General features: G+C 43.9%; 1 protein-coding gene across 1 annotated transcript in view; it reads right to left on the bottom strand.

The window, feature by feature from the left end:
• Positions 1-13,897: 13,897 nt before the first annotated feature.
• The window catches only part of HEATR1 (HEAT repeat containing 1), a 46,100-nt gene continuing 39,559 nt past the window's right edge, over positions 13,898-20,438 (bottom strand). The window contains exons 38-44 of the mRNA XM_075267456.1: positions 19,246-19,383; positions 18,230-18,334; positions 17,789-17,957; positions 16,311-16,462; positions 16,012-16,170; positions 15,612-15,720; positions 13,898-14,624 (exon numbers count right to left, since the gene is read on the bottom strand). Coding sequence (XP_075123557.1) covers positions 14,536-14,624; positions 15,612-15,720; positions 16,012-16,170; positions 16,311-16,462; positions 17,789-17,957; positions 18,230-18,334; positions 19,246-19,383 — 921 coding nt within the window. The 3' untranslated portion in view covers positions 13,898-14,535. The remainder of the gene's footprint in view (positions 14,625-15,611; positions 15,721-16,011; positions 16,171-16,310; positions 16,463-17,788; positions 17,958-18,229; positions 18,335-19,245; positions 19,384-20,438) is intronic.

Genomic DNA, 20,438 nt, shown 5'->3' with positions numbered 1-20,438 from the left:
TACTTGATCAACCAGCAGCATCTTTATGTGAATGAATATAAGGACTTTGAAAAGAATCAATAAGATGATAGGTGAGGACAATGTCTATCTGCACCCAGCTGAGAAATTGATTTTGAGGGCCCACCACTCACTTGTTAGGAACAAGTGGACGTCTATCTATAATTGCTTCAAAGACATTTGTGTAATAATTGCATATACAGGACATGACATCAATAAGGTGTATGAGATCATTTGTGCGTCAACTTATTAGAAATACACCCCAGTGAACCCAACCCAACTGGAATGTCTTCTGCTGGACCCTTGGGGCCTATTATGAATCGGAGCTTGTGCCCACTGGGGGAACCTTTGGTGCTCTGATAAGCCAGTTTGACCCTAGGTGAGTGCAAATAGGGTCTGGGTTTTTTTTTTTTTTTTTTTTTTTTGTATCTACAGGGTACATAAGCTAGTACTGGTACTGTCAACTCCTTATGTATGTTCAACTGAACTAAAGAATAATTTGCCTTGAAGGTCAAGCCGTTCGTTAAGGAAGCAGCTTTCATAAGGTCAATGCAATATCTTTCATGGACTCGTGCTATTCCTGGTAAGGTAAAAAAAAAAATGTCATAAAAATAAAGTACTATGAATCAGTGACAAAAAAAAAGATATTTTTATTTGAAAAACCAGAACGATAAAAAAAAAAAAAAAGTTATAGCCTTTAAAACCATATGTAGCAAAAAGCCCGAAAATGTGTCCAGACAAGAACCCGGGAAAATGGCCTGGTTATAAAGTGGCTATATATGACATGAGTATATACTCGAGTATAAGCCGACCCAAATATAAGCCGAGGCCCCTAATTTTACCACAAAAAACTGGGAAAACCTATTGACTTGAGTATAAGTCGAGGGGGGCTTTTTCAGCACAAACTATTCTGAAAAATTCGGCTTATACTCGAGTATACATGGTAATTCCAGTAATATGTTTGCTTTACAACTGATCCACCACACAAACCCCAAATGGCGACCTGCAGCCCTCAGCACCCGCTAAACACAAATGAGTGGCCCCGGACTGGGGGTGCCATCTGAAAAAAAAATGAAAAGAAAACAATACAAATAAAAAGCACCTTATCCACCTAACCCTTATCCAACCCATCAATTAGATCACACATTACCCAATCCCCATTGAGCAACCTCTGTTATCATTCGTAACCATAGGCGAAACTGCCAGGGTAGCAGCGGTAGCAACTGCTACAGGGCCCCGGGCACAACAGCCGCTACTAATGCAGGTTTTTGGGTTTTTTAATAGGCTGTTACCTGCTGCAGTAACTCCAGTAGGTAAAGGGCTCTATTTACTTACCGATCCTGCTGCGGAGGCCGCTATGAGCAGGAGCCGGTATCAGTAAGTCAGGCCTTGGGCCCCAAAAACACTATTACCATGTCAAAAGTTCTCAATGGGGCCCCGCCATTCCTAATTGCGCCACTGCTCATGACTAATATCCACCCGGACTGCACTAAGCAATGTCACCATAAACTGATAAAAATGTCTGTCGTTTCATTTGCCTCTCCGCTGCAGTACGTGCAGCATCTATCGAGCTCATATACCTGTCTGCAGCTAACTACATGTCACTACAACTGAGTTAATTTTCCTGTCCCATTACATGCCAAGACTACTGGACTGGGGTCCTGCCAATAACTCCCCACTAAGGCGCTAGGCCGCAATTAGGGAACCAGGTGTTCCCACAACTGGATTCCTACTTTGTAAAAACTACAGAAAGGGGTCCTCTGTGCCTCATGATGTTACGGTGTAGATGAACCACTAACCCTGTCCTGTTCGCCAACGCAGGGTGTTCCAAGTTCCATAAATAGCCCTTAATCCTTTATTTCCCAGCAGGACTGTGCTATCCACTGCCAAAGCCAAAAGAAAAAATGTGTTGATGTCATTATATTTCTATTATATCTTCCTTTATACTGGATTATATGAGCATATCTATATGTCTGTACAGAGGATCTGCACGTACTAATAAAGCCTTTACAAACGATATCATATACATAAAACTTCTGATGGAACGTGAAATAACATTGAATGAAGTAAGCATTCATCTGCGGCTGCTGTTTAGTCATTACTATGTGGTTATCTTGGTCGGCCTCAGCTTTTCAGGGACATATTAAAGAGTTTTGGGAAAAGTGAATAAAAGCAAAACTAGCCAAGTAATATAAAATTTCATCTCCGGAGCTCTATGAAGTATGTGTTAAATGTAATACCATTTCCAGTTTTAGGGAAAACGTGATCAATGCTAGTGTATGAAGAAGCCAACTTGGCATCCATCATAGATGTAAAATGTTCCACGGCCCAATTCTGATTTGGCTTCCAACCATCTCTGTAAGTCAAAAACATCCTAACTGCTCAAGTATGTCCATACACATGACACTTGGGAAGGTCTTCTGGTATTGGGGCTTTGCCAGAAGAACTCAAGAAACCCATGTCTGAAATTATCTTTAAGTCAGTTTATGGTCAGACATTGTGAAACCCCAAATCCTCCTTGGGTCACTTTCAGATAATAATAAAATGGATGCATTGTAGTAACTTTGCTATGCTGCAATGCCCAGACCTTCCACTGTTGTTGGGCCAAAATGTGGTCCGAAAGTAGCCCAACTGGGATATCAGGTGGTCAACAAGTCAAAAAGTTCCTTCAGGTTCTTTCAGATGGTTGTAAGGGGCGTTCACACTTGCACCTGGTGTCTGGTGTGTGAATTCTGCCGGGTTTCTGTATTCAGTCCCAGCAAAACTGGACGAGGACGGAAACCCACTTGAATGGGTTTGTAAAGGTGACCGCCGGTGTTCACGGGGAAACCGTTTTTTTTGTTTTTTTTAGCCGGACACAAAGTCCTGTATGTCATCACCTTTACAAACCCATTCAAGTGAATGGGTTTTAAAGCTGTTCACCGTGCTTCCATCCCCTGTCCAGTTTCGCCAGGGCTGAAGACGGAAACCTGGAGGATTGCACACACCAGACACCGAACGAAAGTGTGAACAAACCCTAATATGTATAACTGAGAGCTCATGTAGCCAGATTTGTGGGCTTGGTTCGTCTCTTTTTTTAAAATTTTTAAATTATTTTCTTTATTAGACCTCCAAAGGGTCTGAATGCTAATGTATTGCAAAATACTGTCATTTGTATGACAGGCTGCATAAACCTTCAATAGGCTCCCGGCTGTCATGGTATTGGATTGCTGGCCCTGGATTTTATTCTGTGCACCAGCGATCCTGCCCAAAATGGTGGCACCCATGGCTCTCCGGGAATTAGGCATTAGCACTAGGTCTCTTCTGTATAATATAGCAGAGATTCAGTGGCTATGGAGACCACCATATTTAAATGCCCGACATCCGCTGTACTATTATGGTGGATATTGGGAGGGGATTAAGGAGGACCATTTACTACTTCCACCAACTCCAGTTCTTAGCATCTGTTAATAGTCGTTGCTCCACTGATTCTGGTACAGTTTTAATTTTTTTCTCTAGCCCCCACATTCCTGAGTAATCAGTGCAGATAGTTTTGGTGATTAGGCTCTCTACTGTCAAGTGGGCAGGAACAGGCAAGGATCCAGGGGCGGATCCAGGGCCGGGCGAGCCGGGCAACCGCCCAGGGCCCCGCGCTTAGCGGCCCGGCCCTAACAAAATGGTCCCGGTCAGCTCGGCATAGTCGGGCAAGGGCCGGGCCCACAGAGCCTCTGGGGGCCCCCCGGCACTTGCCTGTCACGATTTCAGCTCATCGGCGGACAGACGCTGATGAGCTGAATCGCGATTAAAGCAGGAGCTGTGAGCTCAGCTCCTGCTTTAAAGCTCCGGCCCGGCTTGCGTGTGTAGGCGCGATGACGTCATCACATCACGCTTACACACGCAAGCCGGGCTGCAGCTAAGCAGGAGCTGAGGTCACAGCTCCTGCATCGCGTATGTGACTGGAGTGAGAGAGGAGCGTCGGGGGAACGATGGAAGGTGAGTGATAGAAGGTGAGTGTGTTTGTTTTGTATTAAATATTAAGGTGGAACATAATGAAGGGGGCCCATGAAACTGGGGGGCAAATGAAGGGGAGGGGGGGAACGGCATGACACTGGGGAAGATGAAGGGGGTGGGGAGAGAACGGCATGAAACTGAGGACAGAGATGGAGGGGGCCCAAAGAAACTGGGGGGCAAATGAAGGGGAGGGGGGAACGGCATGACACTGGGGCAGAGACGGGGGACATTAAACTGTGGGCAGATGAAGGGGGAGAACGTGATGAAACTGGGGACAGAGATGGAGGGGGGGACATGAAACTGGGGGCAGAGGAAGGGTGTATATGAAACTGGGGGAGAGATGGAGGGGGGGCATATAATTTACGGGTGACTGTAGGAGGATTGTACTGTGTGGGAGCACATGATAAATGAATGAGAATGGGTGGAATCAACATAAAAGTGGGTGGAGCCAAATTTGCCACGGCGCGCAGAGCGCGCCGCACATTTTACCCCTCTTTCTACTCTTTAAAAATTGGGAGGTATGGCGTTAGTGACGCCACACTCCTGCATGATGTCACTCGCTTCATCTGCGACGCACAGTGTCTCGACTCCCCCGCCTCCTTTACAAGGGGGCCCACTGAGGCTCTGTCGCCCAAGGGCCCATAAAAACCTGGAGCCGGTCCTGGGTCAGCATGTCCCGATTTCAACTCATCGGCGTCCTACGGACGCCGATGAGCTGAATACATAGGTGTTTAAAGCAGGAGCTGTCACAGCTCAGCTCCTGTTTTAACGCTGAGCTCCGGCATTTGTAGTCGCGATGTGATGACGTCACATCGCGCCTACAATATGTGTATGAGGGAGAGAGCTGCGGGGGAATGAGGAAAGGTGAGTGTGTGTGAGAACAGTATGACGCTGGGGCAGATGGAGGGGGAGAGAACAGTATGACACTGGAGCAGATGAAGGGGGGGAGAACAGCATGACACTGGGGCAGATGAGGGGGGGAACGGCATGACAGTGGGGCAGAGATGGGGGGACATGAAACTGTGGGCAGATAAAGGGGGAGAATGGCATGAAACTGGGGACAGAGATAGAGGGGGGGACATGAAACTAGGGGTAGATGAAGGGTGTATATGAAAATGGGGAGAGATGGAGGGGGGGACATATAATTTACGGGTGACTGTAGGAGGATTATACTGTGTGGAATCACATGAAAAATGAATGAGTGGGCGGAGTCAACATAAAAGTGGACGGGGCCTAATTTGCTGCTGCGCGTAGGGCCCCGCCAAAGTCAATTGCCCAGGGCTCCGCAAACCCTGGATCCGCCACTGCAAGGATCTGCCGGGGGCTAGAAAAAAAATTTAAATTGTCAGATCAGAACTAGATTAAGAACTGGAGCTGGTAGAGGTGGTGAATGGTACATTTATGTCTGTAAATTCTTGTATTCACTATTAAATTCCAACTGTGCCAGATTCGGTAAAGCGGCAGCTATTAAATAATTCAAAGAACTGGACTTGGCACCGCCGGTGAATGGTCATCTTCAAGCTTGACACTGTTGTGAATTTTACTAATATATCTGCTCTCATGGTCACAACCATTTTTTTTTTTTTCTTTTTAAACAAGCTTTTACTTTAGGATTAATACTTGTATTTTAGTGTGTTTTAGGGATTCTACCCATAAACTGACTGTACTGAATTTGCATTAAATTTTGCCATAATTCAGTCTCCAAGAGCAGATCTCAAAGCCCAAGGCTAAGCAGTTTGTTTGTATCCAGCTTGTCCATAGAAAAGCAATGTGAATATACGTCATTACATACTCATGCCTCATCTGGCCTACCTCACTTCCATTTACTATTACTCAGAAATAAATGTTCTCATACACAATATCATTTCATTATGAGAATAAGAACTCGTATATAGAAATGGTTCCTGGATATGTTTGTTATGATGAACCTTCAGTCCCTGGACTCTGGAGCCGGATATAATGTGCCCATTCCATTGAACCCCTTTATAAATTGTATGAAAGGTTGATGACCTGCAAATACTCACTAACAAGTCATCAAGTACTGCACGGCCAGATTTATTTTATTGATCCATCAATACTGAAATTTCCCGCTGTGGGACTAATAAAGGATTATCTTATCTTATCTTATACCAAATTCCTGCTAACATGGCATTTTTTAGTTTACTAATATGATCATTTAACTCCCTTTTGTAAAAACATACCTAAAAAATAGACCCAGTGTTGGGTTTTATGGACGTCCCTATATCCCTAAAGATGGCTAGGGTTCACATTTAGCCTAGACTTAGTTACATTCAAATAAAAGTACCCATTACTATAAGAGTACCCATACAAATATGCCGGCCCCTGATATTAACACACACCCATATGTGGTCCTACATATCTGCTGACTTCTCTTAAAGGGGTACATAGGTAGGCAGTCAATAAAAAAAACTGCTCTTTTGTCATCATCCTTTAATAGTCCCACCATGGGGAAATTTCAGTGTGTTACAGCAGCATGGTAATACAGATACAGGATAATAAACTGTAAAGTAGACACACATAAGCTGAGAAAAGAAAATATTAGGAATCCATAGCAGCTAAGGAAGAAAAGACCCCGATAGACTCCCCTCCCCCCGCATTCCTGCACACAGCATTATGCCCCATAGTGCTCCTGCACACAGTATTATGTTCCATAGTGGCCCCTGCACACAGTATTATGCCCCATAGTGGCCCCTGCACACAGTATTATACCCCATAGTGGCCCCTGCACACAGTATTATGTCCCATAGTGGCCCCTGCACACAGTATTATGTCCCATAGTGGCCCCTGCACTCAGTATTATCCCCCATAGTGGCCCCTGCACACAGTATTATGTCCCTTAGTGGCCCCTGCACACACTGTTATGCCCCATAGTGGCCCCAGCACACACTATTATCCCCCATAATGAGCCCTGCACACAGTATTATCCCCCATAGTATCCCCTGCACACACTATTATACCCCATAGTGGCCCCTGCACACAGTATTATGTCCCATAGGGGCCCCTGCACACAGTATTATGCCCCATTGTGAACATCCATGAACAATTATTATACTCTGGGGTCTGAGAAGACCCCAGAGTATAATAATCAGAGACCGAAAAGGGATACCAACATAAAAAAAACACTGTTACTTACTGCTCCCTGGGTCCTCAATGGTGTCGGCCATCTTCAATGACGTCCGGGACGTCACATGACCTGGGACACAGGCCCTGGTCATGTGACGTCACAGACGTAGGCCCGAAGCCTGTCTGGAACCTGAAGAGTTATAGTTATAGTTATAGTCGGGGGTATATATACTCACGGGCCCCCTCAGTGTTTGTGGGCCCGCGGCATCACTTACCGATCCCGCACCCTGCCAGGATCGGTAAGTAAATAGGGCCCGTTACCAGCTGGAGTAACTGCCTACTAAGGGAAAAAAAAAAACGCAGTGGTAGCGGCTGTCGCCAGGCCCCTAATGTCTTGGGCCCTGTGGCAGCCGCTACTGCTGCTACCTTGGTAGTTACACTCCTGGGCTATCCTAAAGACAGCAAATAAATAAGAAATCGCTAACCATTCTGTGAGCGCAATCTGCTCTAAGTTTCATCGCATCGAACTCCAAATTAATAAATTTATTTTTTTTTAAGCTAACTTTGAGACACACACAAATACACTCGGCTATGGTGTATATTGTGGGTTCTGCTTTAATGGAGGGAAAGAGATAGATAGTTTTAATACATTGTATAGATATAGAACAGGTTGAACTAGTATAATTAGCATAACATGATTGGTGGCAAAGTTGTAAAATAGTTCTGGCACATGGCTATTGGATAAGAAACTGGATAGGAATCATATCTCATTAAGGCTGAAGGGGATGTGAACTCTTTAAACAAAGAGGAGTGTATAATGGCTGCAGGCATGGCACCACATGGCCCTGGAATCCAAAATGGAGGTTACACAAGCTGACAGCCTCCACAAATCCCTGTAAAATTCAGCCGGGGCATACGGTTGGATGAGCTGTAGCAATAGATATGTTTGGACACATCATCAAATGACTGCTTTTATTTTAGGACTTAAAGGGGTTCTCCACTAGACAATCCTGACTTGTTAGAAGGGTTTCTCTGACTATAAGTTGTGCTCCGAGCCATCCGCTATAATCTGTGGGTAGACTCTGCAGTAAGTCTTCAGCTTGTACGCCGTAGCACCACAGGCGATGGTAACCATTACACAGTGCCCATTCATCTCATTGGGTTGTCTGTGTACTGCAGAACATGTCAAGTCCTCCAGAGTGAGAGATGTTCTTTCTGCCCTAGATACTAAGAACTTGAACAAAAGATTGTCAAAGTTCCCGAACAATATACAAATATTTTTTAGAGTTGATATAATGTAAGTAAACAGGAAAATAATAAGAGACTTTACAATAGTTTTTTGGCCTACATCTCCAATTCATTGCCATAGTAACAGCAAAAAATAAAATGACTGTGTAGTCTGACGCTGCAGCCATACTTCCATCTGTAACCTGCCTCCTGCTAATATACAGTGTTGGCCAAAAGTATTGACACCGCTGCAATTCTGTCAGATAATACTCATTTGCTGCCAGAAAATGATTGCAAGCACAAATTCTTTGGTATTATTATCTTCATTTAATTTGTCTTCAATGGAAAACCAAAAAAGGATTGTCAAAAAGGCAAATTGGATATAATTCCACAGCAAACATAAAAAGGGGGTGGACAAAAGTATTGGCACTGTTTGAAAAATCATGTGATACTTCTCTAATTTGTGTAATTAACAGCACCTGTTACTTTCCTGAGGCACCTAACAGGTGGTGGCAATAACTAAATCCCACTTGCAGCCAGTTGAAATGGATTAAAGTTGACTCAACCTCTGTCCTGTGTCCTTGTGTGCACCACATTGAGCATGGAGAAAAGAAAGAAGACCAAAGAACTGTCTGAGGACTTGAGAAGCAAAATTGTGAGGAAGCATGAGCAATCTCAAGGCTACAAGTCCATCTCCAAAGACCTGAATGTTCCTGTGTCTACCGTGCGCAGTGTCATCAAGAAGTGTAAAGCCCATGGCATTGTGGCTAACCTCCCTAGATGTGGACGGAAAAGAAAAATTGACGAGAGATTTCAACGCAAGATTGTGCGGATGGTGGATAAAGAACCTCGACTAACATCCAAACAAGTTCAAGCTGCCCTGCAGTCCGAGGGTACAACAGTGTCACCCCGTACTATCCGTCAGCATCTGAATGAAAAGGGACTGTATGGTAGGAGACCCAGGAAGACCCCACTTCTTACCCAGAGACATAAAAAGCCAGGCTGGAGTTTGCCAAAACTTACCTGAGAAAGCCAAAAACGTTTTGGAAGAATGTTCTCTGATCAGATGAGACAAAAGTAGGAAAAGGCATCAACATAGAGTTTACAGGAAAAAAAAAGAGGCCTTCAAAGAAAAGAACACGCCCCCTACAGTCAGACATGGCGGAGGTTCCCTGATGTTTTGGGGTTGCTTTGCTGCCTCTGGCACTGGACTGCTTGACCGTGTGCATGGCATTATGAAGTCTGAAGACTACCAACACATTTTGCAGCATAATGTAGGGCCCAGTGTGAGAAAGCTGGATCTCCCTCAGAGGTCATGCGTCTTCCAGCAGGACAATGACCCAAAACACACTTCAGGTCAGCACTAGAAAATGGTTTGAGAGAAAGCCCTGGAGACTTGTAAAGTGGCAGCAATGAGTCCAGACCTGAATCCCATAGAACACCTGTGGGGGAGAGATCTCTTGATGGCAGTTTGGAGAAGGCCTCCTTCACATCTCAGGGGGGACCTGGAGCAGTTTGCCAAAGAAGACTGGTCTAAAATTCCAGCAGAGCCTTGTAAGAAACTCATTGATGGTTACCGGAAGCGGTTGTGCGCAGTTATTGTGTCTAAAGGTTGTGCTACCAAGTATTAGGCTGAGGGGGCCAATACTTTTGTCCGGCCCATTTTTGGAATTTTGTGTAAAATAATCAATGATTTGACCTTTTTTTTTTTTTTTTTTCTTCATTCTCTTTTGTGTTTTTTTTCATTGCAAGCAAAATAAATGAAGATATTACCAAAGAGTTTGTGCTTGCAATCATTTTCTGGAAGACAACGAGTATTATCTGACAGAATTGCAGGGGTGCCAATACTTTTGGCCAACACTGTAAATCAATGCAGAGGTTGCCCTGACCATAGTTAAAACCATGATCAAGGCATTGCAAGGCAGCTTTGTTTGTCTTCCATGGCAGTCCGGCGGTCTGACTGCACTTGACGGTTGTCCGTAAATGGTCTTTTTATAGTAAAGAAAAATAAATGAGTTTGACTTAAACTTCAAGGACTTTGAGAAGGATTCATTTTCACCGAGGGCAGATTGGGATAAGACGGACTTGAGAACACCTGACCCGATCTAAAAGATCAAATAAAATTTGCTGCCTAATTAAGTTTGACAAGCCTTTAAAGACGTGGAGTTTGTGCTATTATGATATTATGTAATGGAAGAGTTTACATCAGCATACATTTATATTCCCCAGGATACCTTAACAAAACATTGCGCCTTCTCAAGAAATATGCATGAAATTACAAATCCTTATTTTCTTTTATGTCTGGTAATTATTAATAGTTTTCAAAGCGGAAAAAGTATTCGGAACGACAACAGTGCCCTCTACAGGTGAACTGGGGGAATCACCAGCGAGTCAGCCAAGTTAGTAGAATTCAATCCAGTGACTCAAAGGAAACATGAAAATGACAAAAACCTTTATCATGGGATGCAACCCTACTAGAATTAATGGGAGTCTGTTACCGGGACCAGCCGATCACCCCAGCCTTGCAGATAGGTTAGGGTCACCTGAATCCAACATGGTCTTCCCCTTGTGAATCAGTACATCCAATACCGAGATGTTGCCATTTTAGTCAATATGCAAATGAGCTGTTTGAAGCAATGAGGGCATTGCCGTCTACCTCTGTGGGACAATGGTGACCACATCCTCAAAGTAAACAGCACAACAAACTGTGGAAATAAATGGATATATACGCACACCTGTATATATGTATAGATGACTTGTGTTATCTGTAATAACTTTTGAAGAGCAGATTTCTAAAGACTGCAAAAAGTTGACATTTTTTCGTTCACAGAACTGTATGAGGGCGTATTGTTTGCAAAACTTAAAGGGATCTTATCACTCACACACAATTTTTTTGTAGGTACCACTTCGGAATTACCTTGAGAAAGGCTATTCTTCTCCTACCTTTTGTCGTCTTCTCCGCGCCGCTGTTCGCCTACAATCCTGGTTTTTCTCGGTAGGTAAATTAGCTCTCCCGCAGCACTGGGGGCATCCCCAATGCTGCGAGAGAACTCTCTCCAGCGTCGCCTCCTCTTCTTCAGCAGCGTCATCTTCAGCCTCTTCTTCTGGCGATGGCTTGTAACTTCTAAGGTTTCAGGCAGAGCAGACTGCGCATGCCCACAGGCCACGAGAAAATGGCTGCTTAAAATACTGTGCAAGTGACCATTTTATCGTGGCCTGTGGGCATGCGCAGTCTGCTCTGCTCGAGACCTTAGAAGTTACAAGCCACCGCCGGAAGAAGAGGCTAAAGATGACGAAGAGGAGGCAGTGCTGGAGAGCTTTCTCTCGCAGCATTGGGGATGCCTCCAGTGCTGTCTGAGCGCTGGGGCCCGCCCGCAGTGCTGTGAGAGAGCTAATTCACATACCAAGAAAAACCGGGGATTGTAGGCGAATGGCGGTGCGGAGAAGATGACGAAAAGTAGGAGACACAAAAAATTGTGTCTGACTGATAGGAACCCTTTAAGGCATCATTTACCATTCTCTGCAATGTACTGGGAAGCTGGCGTTATAAAAAAAAAAAAAAAAATCATCAGAATGGGGTGGAAAAAAAAAACAAAAAAACCCTGCAATTCTGCCACTATCTTACAGGTTTTACCATCCAAGTGTATATAGTTCTTGTTATGCTTTAATACCTTTTGGAGGGGGTGGAACAAGATTTAGTTTTTATTGATGGCATTTAGGGACTGACTGGTGTTTTGATCATGTATTATGCATTTGGGGTGGAGCCTGGGTTATCAGATTTGCTTACAGACAGTTGTAAGGGCTCGTTCACACGGGGCAAGAGGGGGCAGATTTTGGCGCTGAATCCACGTCATAACCAGCCCCCTCACGATAGCGATCTTTGTAGACCACTAGATTACTTGCCGCTCACGGAAAAAAGAAGCAAGCTGCCCTTTTTTCAGGCGGATTCCATGGCTGAGTCAGCCCCGACGTTCGCCTCGCAGCAGAACCCTCCGGACTAGGCCCAATCATTTGGACCTACTCCGGAGCGGGAAGCCGCGACAGTAACGGCAGACATATTTTGGTCTTATTCTGAAGCGGCTTCCTGCATCAGAATCAGGACCAAAATCTGCCATTCCGTGCCCCGTGTGAACGGGGCCTAAAGGTTCTGTCCCTTCTCTGCAATCACTGCCCAACGTCTCCCTGTAGGCACTGACTGATAGTTCCAGTTTCTGTCTGCATCATGACTATGTGTAGGTATATCTGGTATATCAGGCCCCTGATGCACTTGCAGGCTGCTTTATATCCATTGCATGATGATTATCTCTGCATTGCTTTATCAGTTTGCTGCCACAATTGTATGTTATTGCCCCCACACCGCACTATTATTTATCATATTTATATTTTAAAAAAACACATTTTTCAGAAGCTAAATGGAGCCTTTATAGACTATACACTGTCTTTAAATGGAGTCTATTAGAGATGAGCGAGTACTATTTGAAACTCCTGTTTCGAATAGCATGCACCCATAGGAATGAATGGATGCAGGGGGTTAAGCAGCCGGCCGCCGGCAAAGTCGGCCGCTTCCATTCAATCCTATGGGTGCGTGCTATTCTAAAAACGGCCGTTTCGAAGAGTACTCGCTCATCTCTAGAGTCTATCTTTAGAAAAACGCCTTTTTAACTAATGCCACATTGACTATTGTACTCCTATCTTCCATTCTTTTCTTTTCTTCACGGTTTCTGATTAAATTAGTTTCTTCTATCTGTGATCTCGGAGCACTGTGTGTGTGTGTGTGTGTGTGGGGGGGGGGCATTCCTCCTGTGCTCCAAGCACCCCCACACCCCTTGCGCATTATAACCTTCCACCGCTCCTTAGCTCTGTGTTCACTGTCCTCTGCCTCTTCTCTGGATCTCCTGCCTTTCACAGGCGTCTGACGCAGCGCTTTACAGATGTCAAATCTTGTGCATGCGCAATTGGCTCTGCCACTTCGAATTTGGGCAGACTCGACTGCGCATGCCTGGGTTGCCATTTTGCGGAGCACCTGTGCAGTATGCTCATGTAGTTCTTTGGTGAACGGTGCATACTGAGCATACCGGTCCATGGCGGTGGAAAGTTATAATGCGGGGGTGCTTGGAGCACAGGGGGAACGCCTCCAACGCTCCGTGATCGTAATTATCTTAACAGAAGAAAAGGATTTTAATCAGAAACAGCGGGAAGAAGAAAATAACAGAAGGTAGGAGTAGAATGGCCTTTTTAAAAGCTATTCCAAGGTGCCATTACATAGTAAAAACCTTTAAAGAGAGTCTATCTAATGCACAGCATTAATAGCAACAGCCCCGAACAGAAAATCTATTCCTAAAGGGCCAGCAGCCCAATGCCTATGACATCAGAATAGCCCACCATAGGTGACCTACCAATGTGGGGTTAGTGAGCAATCCAGGAACAGACTGCACAGAAGTTATACACATTTTATAAATGTATACATCTGTCAGCAGATATAAGAGGAGTTAAAACATGAGTTTAGCTTTTATCTGACATTTGCTATATGAATTCACAAGATAAGAGATGTAGGAAGGAGATAAAGCTATTCAGAGGACACAGTCATTCATCTCAGACATTTAAGCAGTTTTCTTTATAAAATATCTGTATACAAAATGTATCATACAAATATAACTTTAGCGAAGGACGTCAAAGCTGCAAAGGCACACAAGTATATCAGCTACATACATGATAAACACTAGGGTTGTGGAGTCGGGGCCGGTTTTGGGATAACAATTACCAATGCAAATTATTACATATTATACAATTATTGATATTGTATAATACAATGTGTTACATAGTTACTTGCATAGGAATTGAATCAGTTTTATTCCAGAATTCTTCTTTCACTGGTTCGGTCTGACCTTGGCTGTCCGCCATTTATTAAAGGTCAGAGTTGGGCTCAGAGTCCGATTCGGTGGTTTGGCCTACCAACGCCACAGCCCCAAAGTATGCGCAACCATAAAATCACCAAAATGGCCGAGAACATTCTAAAATCAGGGTGGTATATGTTGCTGGATTTTATACTAGGAGACTTCTTTCAGCTCTGACTCATGTGTTGTCAACATGGACATCCCTCTGTGCAAGGCTCAGGTCATGTGTCACAATTTTAATGACATGTCAATCAGTCTTCTAATGGTTTCTCATTTACAAAGAAGCTTTAGAATTTTCTGGATTAGCTCAATTCAGTCCGGGCCAGATATGAATGAAGGCCTCTTAGAAATAGCTCTGCAGCGATTCTCCCAGAATAGTCTCCAGCTGCTTGATTGTTTTCTGGCACTGCTGCTCCACCTCTTCACAGTCATCTAGATACAGGAAGACACGAGATCTGATCAGACACTGACAGGCCATGTACAAAGTGAAGGAGAAGCTAGGAATGGGAAAGCTATACAGTAAGACAACAACTGATGGTACCGATGACTTAGAGGGCGTTCACACTTGCGCCTCTGTCTGCCCGCCAGGTCTCTGGGGAATAAGACGCAGACATGGCGGGCGGATACGGGTGCAAGTGTGAACGCCCCCTAAACGGTTGTGGTGAAAAACTGGACGAAACAATAAATCAACAACAGGTGACCAAAAATGAAAGAAATAACCTGGTAATATCAAGTCATGGCCCAGATAAGACATAGCCTATAGCCTACTAATATTATAAATTTGAAAGTTTGTGTAACGGGACTTGAGACCATAGGATAGGTCAACAACTGAAGATCAGTGAGGGTCTAATACCCGAGATCCCAGTGGATCAGCTGTATGAAGCAGCGCTCCCTGAGTGCTACACTGATCAGTCACATGGCTTGATCGCAGCTCAGTCCCATTCAAATGAATAGACTGAGCTGCGATACCAAGCACATTCATTGTACAAATGTATGACAAATGAAGAGGCCGCAGTATGCACGCACGCACACACGCTACAGAATCTTCAAACAGCGGATTTCCTGGGGGACAGCAAACCCCCTTCCTCCTTCACTTCCGGGTGCAATGTGTCATCATCAGACATGCACAGACCGGAGCTGAGCAGCCATTAGCAGCAGCAGATAGTGAAGCCCATTGATGGAAAGCAAAGCCCCTAAAACACTTTCCTGCTCATCTGCATAGGGAATAAAAGGATGAATGGAGTAGCGATCCTCAATAAGAAATACATTATTTACATTTGTATTTACAATGGAAACTTAATTTACAATGACTTTTCATTGATTTTTTTTGTTGTCTTCTGTTTAACCATTTGCAGGCGTTCAGGATAACTCTGCTACATGTGTATATGTGAGCTTCTATAACAGGGCACAACAACATACCTTCCATAAGTTCTGCCAGGAATGGGATGGACTCTGGCAGTAGGACCATGTAGTTTTCCCTGAGCTTTTCCACTAGGTCGACCAGGACAAGCAGTGCAGCAAAGCGAACCTAAAAACAGATGATACATGTTGCAGTAGTGGTCTCAGCAAAGTCAGGGATCAAGAAAAACGCCTGTGTCCAGGCATTGATAGGCGGAAAAGTCTGGTCAGATCCTTCTTGAAATCCACCCCAAAACCTCATTCAAAAACCTTATGTAAAACTCACAGATGCTACCCGACGCTTCCCATGACATTATACGATTCTCTTCTACCTATTATCACTACTGTGCCGCACATCCCTCCAGCTCTGTGATCCTCCTGGAGCATTTCCATACAGATTTCCATACTAAGTGTTTCTCACCTTAGGAGACGAGTGGCGCATCTTTAGAAGTATCTGGTAGTTGAGTGGTTTCCACAGGGAGTCGTCCGCCATAGCAACTGAGAACTGAGCAATGCAAGGAACCAGGTTCTGGCTCACTCTCGCCTGGTACTTGTCATCTCCTCCAAGTAAATTTTCAATCTAATAAAAGAGAATTATTTAGCTCATCAAACATAAGTCACGGAGTCTGGCACTTGTATTCATTTTCCGCAGAGCAAAACTATCTCGTAGGACAGGAGAGGAGGCGACGTCAGCTTTAGACAGATCTCTAAGGCACCTACCTGATCCACTAAGGGCATCATTAACGCCTCGGCCCTCTCCTTGCTCAGGAAATGCTGGGTGTCATACAGGAAGATTTTCTGCAGACAGTTGAGGACAAACTCCAGGAGAAGACAACTTTTTGCGATATTGTCAGATTCGAAAAATTCTTCATCTGTGGGAAATCACAATAGGTTATGTGAGCAAAAAAAAAAAAAAAAAAAAATACCAAGACATACAGGTACAGTACAGGACTGCTACAGGCTAGCATTTTTTTTTCCTTTGGGTCATTCAAATAATTTGCGGCTTTTCTGGGTTTCTCTTTTTCCATTTTTATCATTTATTATCTGAGAAAATGTAAAATAAAACAATAAAAAAAAGGGAAATTTGTCTTTTTTTTTTTTTTTTTAACTTTTTGTTGATTTATAGCAAAAAGTACTAAAAAAATATTTTTTTCAATTTTTTTTTTTTTTTAATTCGTTCACCCACTCCTGTGTCACTGGGCTAGTAGATAGATAGATATGCTATGTCTTATTTTCAGGGGATGTCTTAATTTATTTTTGTGTGCTGCTGCCACCACTGTGCTACGTTGAGATGTGCTTGCTGCGCAAAGACTGTATGAAGAAAAGCAGTGCAGCCGGCTGAACGCTGTGTGCGGTGCTCCGTGTGCACAGGAAAGCCGGCTGCTGCCACTGCTGTGATGCCACACGTTGTATCCACTGTTTCTGATGCTGTGGGATGAGCTGGGAGAGCAGACCCCCCCCCCCCCCATTGCGCAGAGTGTTCGTCTGCAATGTTTATCTTCATACAATATTTGAGCAGAAAGATTACTATTATTGGGGGATGTCTTACTTTCAGGGGGTGCCTTACATAAGGCAATTCAACAAAACCTCTGCTATGTCTTACTTTCGGGGGATGACTTATTTTCGGGGAAACAGGGTATATATGTATGTATATGTGTTAAGCCTGGACCAGATTAAAAAGTCAATGGGCAGCCTGGAAGCAGTATAAAAAAAAAAAAAAAAAAAAATTGCCCTCCTCTTAAATCCGCTAGCTGCTCCAGGTTGTACCTGCCAATTTTGTAGATGCGGCCTTACGCCATATACACAGGTATCAACACTGGGGCCAGTGGTCACGTGCAGCATACCATCAAAGACAGGAAAGGAATCAAGAAGAGGAGTTTAGGGATGGGCGAGTACAACTTTCTAGTTTAGGGATGGGCGAGTCCAGCTTTCTAGTTTAGGGATGGGCGAGTCCAGCTTTCTAGTTTAGGGATGGGCGAGTCCAGCTTTCTAGTTTAGGGATGGGCGAGTCCAGCTTTCTAGTTTAGGGATGGGCGAGTCCAGCTTTCTAGTTTAGGGATGGGCGAGTCCAGCTTTCTAGTTTTCAGCTCTTAGAATACTTTTAAGAATTCCGACATCCCCTTTAGAGCTACTCCCTGCTCATAGGGCACATTGACAAGAAAATAAGCCATAGCCAGGCTGACAACACCATAACCTACCTGTTTTCATTGAATTTGTCTGATTCAATATGTCGGCAAAAGGCTTAACAAGGTGCCCGGCAAACAAGGTAAAAAGTCCCTTCAGCTTGTCAGCAATACTATCAGCCAAGCGGCAGAAGGTGAGGAGTCGGTCCTTGGAGGATCCCTCTGTTTTGGACCAGTCGAAAAGCTGTGAAAAAACCCAAAAGTAATAGAGCATGAGCAACACATAAAAGGTTATTTGCTATTGTTTGCAGAACGTGAACATATTCTGTAGCACTGTGAAAAGATTATCAGTCACTCCAATTTCTGAAATTTCCAACGGAAGTCACTGGGTACTGAATTCTGCACACAGCTTTCTGGCGGTATATAATACCGCTGATGTCAGACATGACAGATCCTCTTTAACGATGTTTGAGTTACAGGAAGAATCCGAAGCACCCAGACGAAACCAAGTCTTACCTTAAAGAAAAGCGGCCTGAAAGTGGCTTCTGAAAGCTTCATGACCATGATAAGGAAACAGTTAATGATATGGCCTTCCGTGACGCCCACATCTTCTAGATCACTCTGTAAATTACAAGAAAAATAGTGAAAAATTATTCCATATTCCATTCCATTATTGCCATTTGATGATTTTTTTTCCCCAGTATGTGTCAGCTAATATTACATTACCATGTGGGATAAATAATTCATTATCTTTATACTAAGGTTCGTTACGGATGTGTTGATCGCAAATATACCTACTTTTTTTTATTAGAAAAGTGTGTGGCTTTATTTATATTCTTTTTCGAGGATTTTTAAAGTGAAGGTCCATTGGAGTATGGCACTTGGGGCCCCCATAGATCAGTAGACGCACTACCTGAGCGCCTGTTCTGCTTCACAGACCATGCAACCTCATATTCATTGGTCGCCCAACCATGAAGCTGAATGGTGAGAAACGCTCCCCGGTATTAGTCTATGGACGAGAAAACTATCAGGAGTAGGGGAGGCGTTCCTCACCGCTCGGCATCATGGCTGGGTGGTAAGAAATGGCCCCCTCTGACAGTACATCACTATGGACTCTATTATCAGGAGGGGCGTTCCTCACAGACTGTCAGAAACATCCTTCTTACACTGAAGAGCTACGGTACCGGCACCGATAGCTCTTCACCGGGTGCACAGAACGAAAAAGCCGAATTCAGCGCTCTGTCAGCTTTCTAGCAGTATATAATGGGCTTTAAACACTAGGGCCCCTACTGTAAAACTTCCACACTATTCATTGTAAGGCCGACAGTATACCAGTAGACTCAGCCTGTATCAGTACAGTACACCTACTGACTGAGGCATCCAAGGGGTTATCGCTGCTTGCAGTGGCTGTCAGCTGTACGTTGCCATCCTTCTGTTATTATAGTATGGCAGTCTACATGAACAGATACCCACCCCGGACCTAATAGTACATCATAGGCAGAAAGTGGTTAAGCTCTCCATCCCGTACTTACCTCAGTATGTTCTGCTCTGTAATCCAGGGCTTTGAGGAAGAATGTGGTCAGTTCAGACTGATGGGACGACAGTTGCAGTTTATCCATTGTAGGAATATGTTCCCTTAGTATGTCCATTAGGGATCCAATGCATTTTTGCTAAATGTAAAACATATACTCAATAAAAGTTTGGCTTTAAGAAGAAATGTACAGTGAGATGATCTAAGCGCTACCTTGTACTGGGCCATGTTCGAGCAGAATTGGTGAGATGAATGAAATTCTGTGAACTATGGCCAAAAATGATTTGAAATACCATAATACAATCCTATGAAGAGTCATGTGGCAGGTCCCAGACTCCTGTAAAGTCTTGCAGGAGATTGGAGCTGGACACGTGACTCTTTATAGGTATCACACCCTTTATACAGGGGTTTTCAAGTCAAAAGGAGCATCAGTGATCAACCATCAATTGGCTGATATTTTCGAGCATAAAATATTACAGTGATATCCGACAAAAAGCCAGCAGAATTGTGAATACAGCTCTAGTACGATAACAGCGGACTGTAGCTTAAAGCTTAACCTCTAGTTCTAAACAAGATTTCATAAATGAATAGTACAGGCGGATATAAGAAACTTTGTTATATAACTTAAGGAGATCTGTTTCCTTCACTACTCAATAGACTGCTCTTCTCCTCTTTATCTGAAATCCCTCTCCATATCTTCTCTATGAAGAAGAAGGCTGCTGTTTGCCGGTCAAATGATTTATTGCTTTATTCTGTGCACTATTGGCTTCTTATCTACAACCCTAGCAGTATTAAAAAGCATCAAAAAGAGTGCAGCAACTATGTGAAAATCACATGATATAAGTTATTAAGCATTTTCTATTTGGTGACAGATCGTCTTCAAAGCGTATCTCCGATCACAAACAGATTGCATAAGTGACTAGTGCAGGTGAATATAAGAAACTTTGTAATATATCTTATTAAAGGGATTCTACCATTAAAACCTCTTTTTTGTGGATAAGACGTCAGAATAGCCTTTAGAAAGGCCATTTGTCTCTTACCTTTAGACTTGGTCTCCGCCATGCCGTTCCTTAGAAATACCGGTTTTTACTGGTATGCAAATTAGTTCTCTGCGACGCCTCGATCTTCGACTGGATCCTCCCCTTCTTTGTCGTCTTCGTCCTGCGTCACCTCCGACGCCTGCGCAGTTGGGTC

The sequence above is a fragment of the Leptodactylus fuscus genome, chromosome 3 (genome assembly GCF_031893055.1).
Source record: "Leptodactylus fuscus isolate aLepFus1 chromosome 3, aLepFus1.hap2, whole genome shotgun sequence".
In the NCBI taxonomy this organism is placed as follows: domain Eukaryota; kingdom Metazoa; phylum Chordata; class Amphibia; order Anura; family Leptodactylidae; genus Leptodactylus; species Leptodactylus fuscus.
The sequence above is the reverse complement of the archived record's forward strand: the minus strand, read 5'-3'. Positions and strand labels throughout refer to the sequence as shown.